Source organism: Struthio camelus, chromosome 1, assembly GCF_040807025.1.
Source record: "Struthio camelus isolate bStrCam1 chromosome 1, bStrCam1.hap1, whole genome shotgun sequence".
NCBI classification, from domain to species: Eukaryota; Metazoa; Chordata; class Aves; order Struthioniformes; family Struthionidae; genus Struthio; species Struthio camelus.
Genome location: NC_090942.1, coordinates 120474145 through 120491208, shown reverse-complemented (window position 1 = coordinate 120491208; position 17064 = coordinate 120474145). Strand labels below are relative to the sequence as shown.

At 46.3% G+C, this 17064-nt stretch overlaps 1 protein-coding gene across 6 annotated transcripts in view; it reads right to left on the bottom strand.

Moving 5' to 3' along the window:
• Positions 1–16228, bottom strand: part of SON (SON DNA and RNA binding protein) — a 43986-nt gene extending 27758 nt beyond the window's left edge. For 4 of the 6 annotated variants that reach the window (XR_011135389.1, XR_011135390.1, XR_011135388.1 and 1 more), the window contains exons 1-3: positions 15862–16228; positions 13958–14124; positions 109–11433 (exon numbers count right to left, since the gene is read on the bottom strand). Coding sequence is in view for 3 of the 6 variants with exons in the window: in XM_068912926.1 (XP_068769027.1) it covers positions 109–11433; positions 13958–14124; positions 15862–15977 (11608 nt within the window). In the remaining 3 variants the exon portion in view is untranslated. Of the gene's footprint in view, positions 1–108; positions 11434–13957; positions 14125–14890; positions 15130–15861 lie in introns of those variants that run through there. The other 2 variants (XM_068912931.1, XM_068912949.1) reach the window with 2 other exon arrangements.
• Between the last annotated feature and the right edge of the window lie 836 nt (positions 16229–17064).

The window sequence follows — 17064 nt, the reverse complement described above, 5'->3', positions numbered from 1 at the left end:
TCAAGAAATTCCTTATGAATGCTACAGAGATGTGTTAAAACGAGGTTGCATTTAAACCAATCAGTACTGCCTCATCATGGAATTATTAAGGACAAAATTATTACTTACCCAAGTCTGTAAGACGCTTAGGTGACCTGCTTGAAAACCGTTCAGACGACCTGGACCTTCGACGATCAGGTGATCTGCTGTAACATCTTCTTCTCCCTGAAGATCTTGATCGCCGTAGTCGAATCGGTGACCTACTAGAGCTCCGTCTTCTTCCTCTTGACCTTGATCGCCTTTGACGAACAGGTGTTCGACTCCTGCTACGTAACCTGAGTGATATTCTACGATCTCTTGAATCTGATCTCCTCCTCCTTCTATCAGTAGATCTTGATCTGTTTCTTTGAGATCTTTTACGTCTGTCTCTTGATAAAGAACGCCTTCTTCTTGACGTTGATCTTGACCTACTCCTCCTCCTGTGCCTTGAACGAGACAGTGAGCTAGATCGAGAACGACGATTAGATTTTGATCTTGATGCTCTTCTGCGTGTTACTGATCTGGAGCGATTCCGTCTAGAGCGAGATTCTGTATCATACCTCTGGGATCTGCGCTGAGAAGACCTGGAACGTCTGCTTCTAGACCTCCGTGAAGACTCCTTGTCAGCTGTTTTTTCAACAGATTTGGACCGACTCCTTTGGCGAGCTGTGGATCTGGAGCGTTTACGTCTAGATCTCCGTGAAGATTCTTTGTCAGTTGTTTTTTCAACAGATGTCGATTGACTCCTTTGGCGAGCGGTGGACCTGGAGCGTCTACGTCTAGATCTCCGTGAAGATTCTTTTTCAGTTGTTTTTTCAACAGATGTGGACTTACTCTTTTGGCGAGCGGTGGACCTGGAGCGTCTACGTCTAGATCTTCGCGAAGACTCTTTGTCTGCTATTTTTTCAACGGATGTCGATCGACTCTTTTGGCGAGTAAGAGATTTTGAGCGTCTGCTTCTAGATCTTCGTGAAGACTCTTTGTCAGATGCTTTTTCAACAGATTTGGATCTAGATTTCTCACGTTCAGAAGACTCAGAACGCCTACTTTCGGGCACAAAGGAAGAATCCTGTCCCTCCAGCTTTTCAACAGGCATGGAAAGCGACTCCTGGTGCTCATGATCAGCTGTCAAAGAGGGCTCCACATCCTCTACCTCCTCACCAGTGGTAGACCTCGACTCATGCTCATCAGAGGATGTGGAGTGTCTACGTTCAGCTGTCAAGGAGGGCTCCGCATCCTCTACTTCTTCACCAGTGGTAGATCTCGATTCACGCCCATCAGGGGATGTAGAGCGTCTATGTTCAGCTGTCAAACACGGCTCCATATCCTCTACCTCCTCACCAGTGGTAGACCTCGACTCATGCTCATCAGAGGACGTGGAGTGCCTACGTCCAGTTGTCAAAGAGGGCTCCACATCCTCTACTTCTTCACCAGTGGTAGATCTCGACTCATGCTCATCGGAGGATGTGGAGTGTCTACGTTCAGCTGTCAAAGAGAGCTCCACGTCCTCTACTTCTTCACCAGTGGTAGACCTCGATTCACGTCCATCAGGAGACACAGAGCCTCTAAGTTCAGCCGTTAAAGAGGGCTCTGCATCCTCTACATCTTCACCAGTGGTTGACCTCGACTCATGCTCATCAGAGGACGTGGAGTGTCTGCGTTCAGTTGTCAAAGACGGCTCCACATCCTCTACCTCCTCACCAGTGGTAGACCTCGACTCATGCTCATCAGAGGATGTGGAATGTCTACGTTCAGCTGTCAAGGAGGGTTCCACATCCTCTATTTCTTCACCAGTGGTAGACCTCGACTCACGGCCATCAGAAGACATGGAGTGTCTACGTTCAACTGTCAAAGGTGGCTCCGGGTACTCTGCTTCTTCACCAGTGGTAGATCTTGATTCATGCTCATCAGGGGATGTGGAATGTCTACGTTCAGATGTCAAAGACGGCTCCATATCTTCTATTTCTTCATCCATGGTAGATTTCACGTCATGCCCATCAGGGGACACGGATCTCCTATGGTCAGAAGTCAAAGACGATTCCATACCCTCTTCTTCCATGGGAGATTTCAGCTCATGGCCATCATGATCAGGGGACGTGGAACGCCTACATTCAGATGTCAAAGAGGGCTCTAGATCTCCTGCTTCTTCACCAGGGGCAGATTTCACACTGTAGCCATCAGGGGACATGAAGCATCCACTTTCAGGCATTAAAGAAGGCATCCCATCCTCCATTTTTTCAACAGGGACGGATTTCAAGTCACTACCATCAGGGGACATGGAGGATTTATCATTTAATGTCAAAGACTGTTCCAGACCACCTACTTTTTCAACAAGGGGGGATCTCAACTCCTGGCCATCAGGGGATGCTGAACGTTCACTTTCAGGTGTCAGAGAATGCTCCTGCACATCTGCTTTCTGAACAGGGGTGAATCTTAACTCCTGACCCTCAAAAGACAAAAGATGATCGTTTTCAGACGTCAAAGAAGAATCCATATCCTCTACTTTCTCATCATGGGTCAGTCTTAATTCGTAGCCTTCGGGGGACAGAGCATGTTCGTTTTCAGATGTCAGAGAAGGCTCCTTAGTCTCTCCTTTTTCAGGAGGGCTAGACTGCAACTCCTGACCTTCAGGGGACATAGTACATTCACCTTCAGACATCAGAGACAGCTCCTGCACCTCTGCTTTTTCAGCAAGAGTAGATTGCAACTCCTGGCTATCAGTGGACATTGAACTTTCACTTTCAGATGTTTCAGAAGGTTCCTCCGACTCTTCTTTTTCAACAGGGCTGGATGTCAAATCCCGGCCTTCCGGGGACAAAACATACTCATTTTCCGATAGCAGAGAACACTCCTGTACCTCTGTTTTTTCACCTTCAGGGGATGCAGCATATTCACTGTCAGATATGAGAGAAGGCTCCTGCACCACTGTTTTTTCCACAAGGGTAGACTGTAATTCCTGGCCTTCAGGGAATATGGCATATTCGTTGTCAGATGTCAGAGAAGGTTCCTGCACCTCTACTTTTTCAGCAGGGCTGGCTCTCAACTCCTGGTCCTCCGGGGATACAGCATACTCGTTTTCAGACAGCAAAGAACACTCCTGTACCTCTGCTTTTTCAGCAAGGGAAGATGGCAATTCTTGATCTTCAGGGACGACAGCATATTCTTTGTCAGGCGTTACACACGGTTCCTGCATCTTTACTTTTTCAAGAGAGCTAGATCTCAGCTCCTGGCCCTCCCACGATACAGCACATTCATTTTCAGATGTCAAAGACTCTTGCACCTCTACCTTTTCAGCAGGGGATGACAGCAACTCCTGGCTCTGAGGGGAGACTGAACACCTTCCTTCAGGTGTCAGATAAGGTTCCCGTACCTCTCGTTTTTCAACAGCGGCTGATCTCAACTGCTGGTCATCAAGAGACATTGTGTATTCGTTTTCAGACATTTGAGAAGACTCCTCCACCTCAACTCTCTCTGCAGGGGCAGATATCAACTGAGGGCCGTCAGAGGAAATGGAACATCTACTTTCCAGCATCAGAGACGGCTCCTGCACCCGTATTTCTTCAGAGGCAGATCTCAACTTGTGGCCATCAGGAGATACAGTGCATCCAAGTTCAGAGGCCAAATACGACTTTTGCACTTCCACTCTTTCAGCAGGGATAGGTCTCAACTCATGACTATCAGGCAAGAGGAAAAGTCCATCTTCAGATGTCAGAGAAGGCATCTGGGAATCTAGTTTTTCATTAAGAGTGCTTACTGACTGACAAACATCAGTGGATTCCGAGGATCCACTTGCCAGCAGAAGAGAAGGTTTTTGTATATTTAACTCTTCAGCTGCAGTGGATCTCAATTCATGGCCTTCTGGAAATGCAGAATACCTACGTTCAGATGCCACTGACAGTTCTGCACCTTCCAGTTTCTCCAAAAAATTGTATTTTGACTCATGGCCATCATGGCACATGGGAAATCCACTTTTAGATGTCGAAAAAGATTCTATACTCTCTCTTTTTTCAGCTGGCAGGGATCCACAGATTTGAGAAGATTCAGAGCAGCCAATTTCAAGTACCTGTGAAGATTCCAGACTGCCTAGATCTTTGTCAACAGATGATGTCGACTCATGAACTTCGGAAGACTGGTAGCTTTCCCCTACAGCTGCCGTAACAACCTCCTGCACTTTTTCTAAAGATGGAGCTGACATTAGGTCATCCGAGACCTCAACGGGAGCACGTTCAGATGACAGAGAAGCATCTAGAGCCTCTACTTTTTCACTAGATAAGGATCCTAATTCATTTCCGTCAGGTGACTTGAAGGACCCACCTTCCAACATCAATGAAAGCTCCTCTGGTTTTGCAGCAAAGCAGGATCCTGATTCGTGTCTATCAGGAGACTTGGAGCATCCACTGTCAGAAGCCAGGGAAGGCTCCTGCATCCTGCCTTTTTCAATAGGCAAGGAGGCAGACTCATGGACATCAGGGAACTTGGAACATGCAAGTCTGGTGTCCTGAACCACTGCTGTTTCAAAAGACAGTGACCTTGGCTGAGGGCTGTCAGCCAATTTAGAAGATCCACTTTCAGGTACTTGCAAAAACTTCTGAAGCTCTGTTTTTTCAGCAGGGATAGGTCTCACTTCATGACCATCAGTAAAGTCAGAGACCGCACTTTCAGACATCAGAGAAGATCCTTGAACCTCTGTTTTTTCCAAGGACAAGGAAATTGAGTTGCAAGCATCAGAAGACACAGAGCATCCACTTTCAAATGCCCGAAGAGGCTCTGGATCCTGTATTTTTTTGAGAGATGTAGACCTCAATTCATTTTCAGGGGATGTGCAGAGCGGAAAATCTGCTACCAGAGGCGGCTTTGGATCCTCTCTTTTTTCAACAGATGAGGATCTTGACTTGGACGTGGAACATGGAAGTTCAGGTAGTGCTGAAGACTCCAGAGCCACTGTTTTTTCAGCTGGTGTGGATCCAGAGTCATAGTTATAAAGGGTGGTGGAACACCCATTTTCACTTGTCAGAGAAAGCTCAGAAACCTGTGTTTTTTCCGCAGGCATGGATCCCAATTCCTGGTCATCTGGGCCTTTGGAGCTTTCAAGTTCAGACAACACGGTAGGCTGCAGATCCTCTGTTTTTTCAATAGAGGAGGATCTTGTCTCAAGGCTATCTAAAGTTTTGGAAGATCCGCTTTCAGATGTCAGCGGCAGCTCTGGACCATTTACCTTTTCAGCAGGCAAAGCCATCGACACGGGACCATCAGAGGATTTGGAGGAGCTGCCTTCAGATGTCAAAGAAGGTTCAGGACCATCTATTTTTTCAGGAGATTTAGTTCTTGTCTCAAGATGTTCACAAGACTCAATGTGCTTATTACTGCACTTTACTGAGGATAACTTGGTCTCTCTTTTTTCGACAGATTTGGACCTTGATTTAACACTGTCAGAGGATTTAGAGCGTTTCCGTTTGGATTTCTTTGAAGATTCCTTGCGCTTTTTTTCAACAGACCTCGATCTAGACTTATAACGTTCAGAAGACTTTGAGCGGCGACGCTTAGATTTTCTTGAAGACTCCTTCTTTTTTTCCACTGATTTGGATCTAGACTTGTAGCGATCAGAGGACTTTGAGCGCTGACGTTTAGACTTCCGTGATGATTGCTTCCGATCTTTTTTTTCTACCGATCTGGATCGAGACTTGTAACGGTCAGAGGACTTTGAGCGCTGACGTTTAGACCTCCGCTGAGATGCCTTCCGACTCCTCTTTTCAACTGACCTAGACCTAGATTTTGAACGATCAGATGAACCAGACCCTCTGTGTCTGAACCTCCAGGAATATTCTTTGCCCCCTCTCTTTTCTGAAGACCTGGATCTAGATTTAGAACGGTCAGACGACCTGGAACGTCTGCGTCGGGACCTCCAGGAGGATAGTCTCTTTTCTGCTGACCTGGATTTAGACCGGTAGCGGTCCGAAGACCTGGAACGTCTGCGGCCAGACCTTCGGGAGGACAGCCTTTTTTCTACTGATCTGGATTTAGACCGGTAGCGGTCAGAGGACCTGGAACGCCTGCGGCCAGATCTTCGGGAGGACAGCCTTTTTTCCACTGATCTGGATTTAGACCGGTAGCGGTCCGAAGACCTAGAACGCCTGCGCCTGGACCTTCTAGAGGACAGTCTGCTCTTTTCCACTGATCTGGATTTAGACCGGTAGCGGTCAGAGGACCTGGAACGCCTGCGGCCAGATCTTCGGGAGGACAGCCTTTTTTCCACTGATCTGGATTTAGACCGGTAGCGGTCTGAAGACCTTGAACGCCTGCGCCTGGACCTTCTAGAGGACAGTCTGCTCTTTTCCACTGATCTGGATTTAGACCGGTAGCGGTCAGAGGACCTGGAACGTCTACGCCTGGACCTCCCAGAGGACAATCTGCTCCCTCTCTTTTCTGCTGATCTGGATTTAGACCTGTAGCGGTCTGAGGACCTGGAACGTCTGCGCCTGGACCTCCGGGAAGACACCCTCCTCTCTCTCTTCTCCACAGACCGGGATCTAGATTTGGAATGCTTTTTTCTGGAATCTGAATAGTTTCTGCTCCTAGAACGTGCTCTTTTAGAGGTCAAACGCCTGGAAGTAGAACTTGACCTTGATTTTTTTTTCCTCTTCTTAGACCTGGAATGAGACTTTGAACGACTCCTTTTTAGTTTCTTCGCATCGTGTTTTTTATCACTTCTGTGGCTTTTTTCAAAAACTTTCTCAAGTCTCATCAGAGTCTCTCTCATCCGTGCTGCCACATCAGGTTGCACATCAGATGTTTCTGAATCTCTTGCTTCTTCCGCCTGCCCTGGAGCTGCTTCTTTCACAGCCTCAGCCTGTGGAGTTTCTTCTGACTCGCTTGCCTCTGCCACCAGCACTGGAACTTCTTCTGTAACAGTCTCAGGTCTCAGAGCTGCTTCCAAATCTTTTGTCTCTGCCTCTGATCCTGCAGCTGCTCCTGAATCTTTCAGCTCTACAGTAGCCTCAGGTGTTGGAGCTGCTTCCAAATCTTGTGTCTCTGCCACATCAGCTGGACCAGCTTCCAAGTGTTTTACAGATTCAGGAGTTGCTGCTGAGTCTTTTCCATCTGCTGCATGTAAAGAACTAAAAGCTGCTTCTGGACCTGCCACTGATGCTTCAGTAGTCTGCCTACCATTTACTTCTATCAAAGGCTCAGGTGGTACAGTTTGTTCTGTATCTTCCTTCTCAACCTGTATCTCACGTTCCTGAGTTTGTTCTGGAACTCTTACATCCTCCATTTGCTGACACTGTACCACTTCTGAATACTGTACTTCTGCTGCTTCTTCACGTTCTAGCACTGTTTCCAGATCTTTCACATCCCCTGTTTTTGGAACTGCTTCAGAAGATTTCATTTCAGCAGCACTCAAGATTTCTGGAGCCTCTTCTGCACTTTTCTGTTCTGCAGCAGGTTTGGCGTCTGGAACTACTTGCAGATGTTCTGGCTTTTCAGTGTGTAAAGACTCTGAAACAGCTTCCGAAAGCTGTTTTGCTCTGGTGAATGTTTCTGAAGCATCTCTTAAAACATTCATCATCCCTACTTCTTCAGATTTTTGGGAAGCTTCCAAACCTTGGGTACCCTCAGGTTCTGCGACTCTTCCAGAATCTTTCCTTTCTGCTACCGCAGGTTCTTTTGTACTTTGCAAAAAACTCTTTTCTCTAGCTTCTGATGCTGCCTCCAAATATTTTACTTTCACTCCTTTATCCGTTCCTGAAGCTTCTTCAAAATCTTTTACGCTGATAATATGTGAAGACTCAACTTTTTTTGTACCTGTCCGTCTTGTTGCAATTATATACTCTACAGTAGGTCCCTGATTTCTCACATCTGTTGAAACCTTAGATTCCAAAGTTCCTTTCGAGTTTCTCACTTCTGTCACTACTTCTGATGCCGCAATTTTTTCTTCAACTCTGGGTAAAGATTCTAATACTCCTTCTGTATCGCCCACTGTTGGTGTCTGCAGAGATTCTGGAGCTGTTCTGGAATATTCTACTGCTTTAACAGTCTTGGATTCTATTACTCCTTCAGATTTTTCTGGCTTACTTCCAGTTTCATATTCCACAGTTGTTTCCAATTCTTCCACGTGCAGAGATTTTGAATTTTCTTCCAAAGTTTCCACCATCACTGTTTGCACACGTTCCAGTACTGCTTCTTTGTTCTTCACCTTTGCTTTGTTCAGATCTTCTGGAGGAACTTCAGAATCTTTTACTTCTGCAGCCACCTCAGATTCTACGGTTGTTCCCAAGTCCTGCATGAGTGACTTCGTTTTAGATCCCACAGCCATTTCCAAATTTTTCACTTCTGTTAAGTGCAAAGTTTTTGAACTTGCTTCCGCATCTTTTACCTCTAAAACTGCCTCAACTTCTGGCAAGTTGTCTAAATGTCTCATTTTTACAATGGCAGGTCCAGTAGCTATTTCAGAATCCTTCATCTCCCTTGTCATCTCAGTCTGTGAGGTTATCTCCAACTCTCTATCTGTCAAGACTTCAGGCTGCGAAGAGACCGAACTCTTTGTTTTGCTTGTAACAAGAGGCTCAACAATTGTTTCCACAGGTTTTGGTTCTGTCTCTGCTGCAGTTTTCAAATGTGTCACTTCTGCCAGTGCCTCAGACTTTGTAATGGGCTCCATGCTTACATGTGCAAATGGAGATTCAGGAGTTCTTTCTGAACTTTCTAAGGCCAGACGTCCTGGACTTGCTTCCAAAACTTGGGTGCCAATTTTGGCTTCAGAACCTACATTTTCTCCTATACCCTTTGCCCTTGCAAGGGGCGCAGGCTGAAAGACTGCTTCCAAAGCTTTCATCTTTGCTATACCCAAAGACTCTGGATCTCCTCCTAAATCTTTCACATCTTCAGTCTGCAGATGTGATGAAGATGTTTTCACCCCTGTCCTGGCGCCGTCAAGGACTGCTTCTGAATCTTTCCCTTCCGTCTCTGCTATAGGTACTAAGGTCGTTTCCAGACTCTCCACTGCTCTCACAGTACCTATGCTTCTTTCCAAATGCTTTTCATTTCCGATTTTCACAGCTGGGAAACCGGCATCAGAAGGTGCTTCTACTCCTGCCGTACAACCCAGATTTATTTCTGAACCTTTTGACTCCACTGCCGAATCTAGTGCTGCTGCTAAACCTGTGGTCAGAGCCCCATATTTCAGGGCTCCTTCTGAAGCTTTCATATCATCTGTTTGCAAAGACAGTGAAGTTGTTTCTGAAGTTTTTCCTTCTAGCATTGCCATTGGTCTTATGATTCCTCCTGGACCTTTCACATCTTCCTTCTGAAAAGAAAGAGGAGCTGCTTCGAAACCTTTCACATTTGACTCGCTCTCAGATCTTGAGTCTCTCAAGTCCTCTCTTTGTCTCAATAACGAACTTCCTTCTGAATCTTTTGCCTCTGCTACAGCTCCAGGCTTTAGAGTCGCTTCTGAAATTTTTGAAGTATTATTTTCCAGTTGCAGAGCAGTTTGATTCGTTTCCATAGCTTTTTTTGTAGCTAGCGTCACAACTTCCACAGTTGTTTGTGGACCTTTATAACCCTCCACCATCTGGATTTCTGAAGCTGTTTTGGGGACAAATGCCTCCATAACTGTTACAGGTTCTAATGTTGCTTTTAATCCTTCTGCCTCTGCCACCACATATTTTAGAGCTGCTCCTGAATCTTTAGTTTGCTGAGGTTCTTGGCTCACTGTTGCTTTTAACTCTGTCACAGCTACAGCTTGAAAAGTTGTTTCCAAATCATTAGCCTCTTGGATTTTTTTCATATCTCCCATTTGTAGAGGTTCTTGAGCCACATTCACATTGGTTACTTCTGCTGGAACTGCAAACACCTGGGTTCTATCCAAAGCTCTAGATTCTGTCTCTTCAGGCTCTAAGACCACCTCTGAAGCATTTAACAATGCTGCAGAACCAATGGTTCCTTCCAAACTTTTGGTAACTTCAACTTGCAGAGGTTCTTGAGCTACTTTGACATCTTTTGCTCCTATCATACCCACAGGTTCCACAACTGTGTCCAAAGCTTTTGTCTTTACCAGACCTTCTTCCAAACCCTTCACGTTTTCTGTCTGCACAGAGCCGCTGGCCAGTTCAACGTCTTTCACCTTTGTTACAGCCCCTGGTCCTAGGGGTATTTCGGCACTTTTCACTTCCACCTGGGTTAAAGCCATTCCCACAGGTATTTTAAAAGCATGTTGCAAAGCCGTATCTGGGTCTGTTTTTTTATCTTTCACATCCCCCATTATAGCTACAGGTTCCAAGGCTGTTTGGAAGACGTCCACACTCTCCATGGGGCTCCGCTGTGCCGTTCTCAAATCATCAGCTACAGTTAAGGGCTTTAGGGTTGGCTCCAAAGTTCCAGGCACACTCCTTAGTTCCAAAGATCCTTCTACACTTTTCACGTTTGCCATATGCAGAGATTCTTCTGTCGCTTCTGGAATTTTCACTTCTTCTATGGCCATAGATACGTGAGCTAACTTCACAGTATTCAAATCTGCCTGGTTTGCAGAATTAGGAATTGTTGTCAAATCACTTGCCAAAGACACAGATTCCGAGTTTGTTTCTAATTCTTTTGTTCCCAACTGTGCCGCAGATTTTAGAGTTGCTTCTGAGTATTTCAACACTTCCATGGTCTCAGATTCAAGAGTTGTACTGAAAGCTTCCCCAGTGCCTTTCGACTTCAGAATATCTTCTGAATCTTTTAGTGCTTCTACTACTTCTGGATCTTTCTGAAGTTCAGATTTATTGGCAACTCCAGATGGGATGCTAGACAATGTATCACTTCCAGTATCAACATGAAGTTCACCCTTTCCACTCGTATTAATAGCTACAGGATAAATATTTTCGTGAGACACACTAATTTGTTCTTCTCTAGTGCAAATGTTACTTTGAGTTATACTAGTATATTGTTGGATATCAGATTTGCTGCTTTCTATATTAAACTGAGGATGTGCTGCACACAAATTTCCCTTCTCACTTTCAAGATCTTCCTTACGTGGCTGAGAATCAGATCTCAAATGAGAATCAAGTCCTAAAGCGTGTCTGTCAAGCTCCTCACTTACTTTTAAGCACATTTCTTCTGGCTGCACGTGAACAGCCAGATTCGAATCTCCAGATCCTCCATGCTGTATACTCTGTTTGGAGCTTGAATTCTCTGGCATCAAGTGAGACGCAGGCTGTAAGTTTGCATGTTCTCCATGACGTGCGCTCAGTTTTGACTCTTTTGGCTGCTTTTTATGCTTTTTCTCTTTCTTCCTTTTCTTCTTCTTTTTCTTCTTCTTCTTGCTTTTGTGTTTCTTGTTCTTCTTTGATTTTTTTCTAGGAATTTCATCTTGACCTTCATCAGTAGGACTTCTTTTTGTAGACTTAGAACTACTGTTCACAGTATCTTTGTCTACATCTAGAAAAAAATGAAATTTTCCTTGTAAATGTTATTAAAAGAGCTTTTAAAATATAGTTTTAAATTACCAACCAAGTACATGGACAAAGGTACAAAAAAATTGTAATCTGAAACCCATACCTTGTTTACCAAACTACCACAACTGGAACACGCTCCCTATTTTGCCCTCTTTATCTTACCCTTTCTCCTAGTAATTACTTCAAGAAAAAACTAGTAATTCTGCTTTCAAGAAGTTAGCCAAGTCTTCTTGGTCAGTGACACAGTTTCAGTGGGAACACGAACCCTTCCAAGAAGTATCTGGATACATTTCCATCTACATTCAACTGGGTAGTGCATTCTCCTGGAAGGCTGAAGATGGGGTTTTTAACTACATCAGGTTGCAGGTGTAACTGAAATAAGGCCTCCCATCTTTCAGGAAAATGATGCAACTGGTATGCCTACTGTATAAAATGTGGCCAGTAGTACCATGACCTCCTACTGTGCTTTAAAAAGTCTTATTACCACATCTTGTCAGTGAGCCCAATCTGCCTGATGTGTTAGGAATGATCTAAACTTATTAAGTTCCTTACTTACTAATCAAGTTCTTCAAACATCTTTGGGGAAACAGCATCTACTTCCCCGATCCCAAGCAGGCTTTAAAGGGTGGCAAACAATTAGCTGCTCAGACTGACTGTGTTTGCCCTGAGCAACTGCAAAACTATAAGCAACTAAAGAGCTTTTGCATCAAACAGGAAAATACCCAATGATTTCAGGGGACTGCAGAGATAGACAACTGCTGAGTGTGAAGAGGAAGACTGAGGTTTGGATCACTTTTTTTTTTTTTTTTTTTTTTTAAATTCTCTACCTCCATTCTCCTTAAACTGATCCTGTGTTAAATTCTTCTCCTTCTTTGGATCCAGTACCATGTTTTCATGGAAAAAGCACTCCCATTATAGTAACGTGTTAAAATCTTGACTAAATATGAACTCTATGTTCAAGTCTGCCTGCATGCTGTTCTCATCATAATCATTTATACCGGCCAGCAAAGCCATGTGGCTTCTCCGATTATAATCCGGCTGTGATTATTAAGTGTAATGTTCGAATAAACACCACCAAAAAAAAAAACACACTTTCAAAACAAGTTGGTAACTGCAATACCATTACATGAACATGACTAAGATCTCAAACACTTGTGTATCTCAGGTAGTTTTACATACACACATGTTTTTACATAACGAACAATCTAAAAAAAAAAAAAAAGTAGTGTTTCCATCAACATTCCCCTGAGTGCTATAAAAGGGAACAACGAGTCAAATGACCTTTTCTACACACAGCATTCTCAGATAATCCCTAACTTTTTCTAACAACATAACTCCTTTTCTAGATATAAACAGTGGCAATAGAGATCATAGGCAAAGTTTATTTACTACCACACTAATATGTCTCACTTACTTACCGTCATATTAACTTGCCTCATTCTTCTAAGAGAGAAGAACGCAAGATAAATTAGGGGCCAGCCTAAAGTGCTGCTTATACAACATATCTGAAGGAAGACTGTTGAAAATGCTCAGAGTAAACACGCCACTGTGCATGAAAGAAAGGAGAAGCAATCCCAAAAACTTGCATAAATAGCCTTTGAACTAAACAATTCCTGTCAGTTTTCTATGCTGCTGTTTACAAAATCACTCTGGAACTATACTCACCAAGTACATAGCAGCCACCTAATTCTGAACTTCAAAAAATTAAAAATGCATTAGAGTCTTCATCTTGCTGACTCTAATGATTCCGGAATTTTACAGAAGGGACTAGTCCCATGAGAAAGGATATTCATATGCAAATTTTTGGCATGATAAATTGGCTAATTTATTGATGTTACGAGACTATTACATGTATACTTCATGACCTCTGAAAGACTTTAGTCTGAATACCTACATTTTAAAAGCATGGGCATTATTCATTAAAACAGAAAGACACACACAGATCATCTTACTCTGCCACAACAGTTAATCATACAATTCTGAATTCTAATAAATTATTTTTAAAATAATCTTATACAAGCTAATCCAAAACAAAATCTCACTACAAATAAAGCTTCTGCCTGTGTCAGCACCAGCTTTGTTATTAACCACTCCATACTGAGACCATGAAGCAGATATATACAAAATGAAGCACAAAACACTCTTTAGATGTACCAACAAATAACTACTTCTACATTTACAAGTATTGGGTATACGTGTTAGCATTATTGTAACTGAGAGAGGTAAGAAGAAAAGTAACTTTTTTGAACACTAAGTAACACTTTTGTATATTAACCAGTTTCAATTTTTAGATTACTCGTTTCCTTGTCAATCTATGGCTGTAAATCACAGTAAACAGAAAAATACTTAATGAACATTACAATAAACATACAACCTGTCAGATGAAGCTGAGTGAGAGAAGCAGTACTAAAAAGTACTTTTTTCACCTCTGTAAAAACGATTAGGTGTTAAGAACCATGACAACCTTCTTAAGTAAGAACATATTCGCCAAATGTGTTTTCATTTACCTGATTTGCACTGCAGCTCTGTATCAAGGGCTCCAGAGAGCACTTCCTCTATTTTCTGCACTATCTGATCATTCTGACGACTCCCAGCACCAGCAACAGTGTCATCTGAAGGATTGGCTTGCTCAGCTGGGATTGTGTCACCATTGGGCTGGCCTTCTACCTTTCCACTAACCAAGAAAAATATCAACATAATACAGGCAATTTTGAGCTTTTCTTACCCTTATTTTTAAATTCATAAACATTTACTATTTACTATAGTTAACTCTTGAAAGAACTTTTTAGCCTCCTGAAGAAGCTATGGTTTTGGTGAAACCTCTGCCTTCTAATTAGCTTTCGCTTATTCACAACAGAGTTAGGGACGACTGAAAATAGGGCACAAGGGAAACAAGTACGTTCTCAAATAAGCAAATCCCCGTGTTTTATGCAAAAACGTGTTGAGATTCAACTGTCCGCGCAAAATAAACACCTATCACACAATCTTCTTCAGAAGATTTTGCTCTTTTTGCGAGACAATGCTGTGAAAAATTGGGCGAGCTTAAATACAATAGTAACTGTAAAACAACCGAGTAAATAAGACGCTCGCCCTTCCCCCTCTCGCCCCTAAACAGAGAAAAAAACTGAAAGCCTGTGAGTGAAAACGGGAGCACGGGAGCGCATCCGCCCGTCCCTCCCCTCCCCCTCCCCGGCCGTGTTTTCACTCAAGGCTCTCGCAAGGGCGCGAGCCCCCGGGCCCCGCCATGTTTACGCTGAAATGATCCACAAGAGCCCCGGGCCGTCTCCATCCGCCCCAACGCGGGGCTCGGGCCCTGCCTTCCGCGTCCCCGGCACACCCCTCCTCTCCCGTCGCACTAGGCCCAAGCCCAAGCCCGGACGCGACTGCGTCTCCTCCCCCGCCGCCCGAGCATTCCCTGCCACCCAGGGCAGGCTCGTTACCCGCCGTGCTCTTGCTGCTGCTCCTGCTCTTCCTGGATCTCCCGGAATTTGCTAACCACAAAGGACCGAAAGATCTGCTCGATATTAGTCGCCATGACAGCCCTACCGCACCGGGCCCCCCCCCACACTCCGCTTTCCTTCCTGCCGAGACGCGAGGCCTCCGATATCCCACAAAGCACCGCTGCAACTGGAGGCCGCAAGGCCTTGCTGACGTCCTCCCTTTATGCCCTCTCCCGATTGGCTGCCCGCTAACGGAATGACGTCAAGGCTGGGAGCGGGGAGGAGGGGGGCTCCCGGACGACCGCTCTAGCGCTGGGCAAAAACCATAGAGCGCAGCTCTCTCTCCCCCCCCCCCCCGGTTTCCGGAGGGGGGTGGGGTGGGGAGGAGGGAACGACTCGTGTCTCGCAGAAGTTCGCGGCTCCCCTCCCCCACCCTCCGCGGCCAGGAGCGCGCCGCGCCGCGCCGCCATGTTGTTGCACTTACCGCCACCTTCTCCCCCCTCCCCCGCCCCTCACCCCCACCGGCCGCGCGCGCGCACGAACAGGCGGCCGCGCGCCTCCCGCCCACCCCCCCAGCACCCCCCCCCCTTACCGGCAGGCAAAGGCCCGCTGGGCTGCCATCTCCCTTCCCCACCCCCAACCCCAACCGCCATTAACGGATGAAACCGTAACTGCCGCTCTGCCCCCAACACGGGCGCGCCCCCCTCCTTTCCCAGCCCCCGGCGCCCCGTAAACCGAAAAGCTGCACCTCAACCCCGCAGAGGCCGGGGGTGGGGGGAGGGAGGAAGGGAAAGGGGGGAGCTGATGGAGGGCATCGCGGTGGCCAGCGGCCGCCGGTCCCTTCGGCCCCGTCCGCCCGCCACATACACACCCCGCCGCTAGCGCCGTCGCGATCGCGGCCGCCTCCGACGGCGGCGGAGGCTCGGAGCCGGCTGGGCCTCCGCCGAGAAACCCGGGGGGCCGGCACTCACCTCGCCGAGGGCCGGAGCGGCGGCGGCGGCGGCGCCGGGGCCATGGTGGGCTGAAGCGTGCGGCTGTGCGTGCCGGCGGGCTCGGGGCCCGTGGGGGTGGGTGGGAGCGATGCCATTGGTCTCCATGGAGCGGGGCCAAGCCCCGCGCCTCCGCCGCCCCGTGTGTGCAGCGCAGGCAGCGCCTAGCAGGGGGGCCTGCCCGCACGCCACTGCTGCATCACAGGGCCCGGCGCGGCGCTGCGCGGCGCTGCCCTCACTTACCGAGCGGCTTCCATGCGAGAGGCGCCCTCCCCCTCCGCCGGCGGAGCAGGCAGCCAGCCGGGCGGTGACACGCACGTGTGCTCCGGGGGTTGTCCGGCCCGGCCCGGCAGCACGGGCGGCCGCGCCGCCGAGGGGGGCAATCCAAAATAACAGAGACAAAAGGAACAGAGGTAGCACACCGCCACGGCGGATAAAATGCCACCCGAGTGTTTCGAGGCCCACCTGGCAAAGCCATGTTTGAGGTGGTTTTGTTTTTTTTTTTTTTGGGGGGGGTGTCCCCCAAACACTAGGATCAGTTTGTCCAGACTCCAGTCGCCCCTTCGTGCTGCCCTCAAAGCAATTCCCAAGTATGTACATCTCCAAATCTGTTTTTCACCCTCCTCAGTCTTGTAAAATTGAATAATCCTATGGCTGGAGGACCCTCAGCATTCCCCCTCTCCCCACACACAGAGTTAATTCTGGCCCTGGAAAGTAATAACCTAAGAGGTTAGTTCACCTGAAACACATTTAAAATGCCTCGAAACCTAGGTGTAACAACTTAATCGTTGCTGAGGCCTTTCTGTGCAATGTCAAGCTCAAATTCAATGTGGTTTTAATGCTCCTTTGCAAAGCCCTTTAACAGCAGTATTGTTCTTTATTGTGCATTGCTGGGAGATGGCCTATCTTAAGGCTGGATTTGGAAGAATAATGGGTGTGATATTGGGATACATTTGCGTACTTTTCTGTCACAGTCAATTTATTATAATAGAAAGACAGCAGCTATATTTTTAATAGGCGCTTTTGCAAATAACCAAAACCTTTCATGGCATGCCAATATGAATATATTTTCGGTGTTACCAATAGACTATTGTATCTAATTTCTGCTATTCAGGGAGCTACAAAGTGAAAATGTTTCACTTGGACAATTTCAGAGGCCATGTAAATGGCCTTGTCTAGACCAGG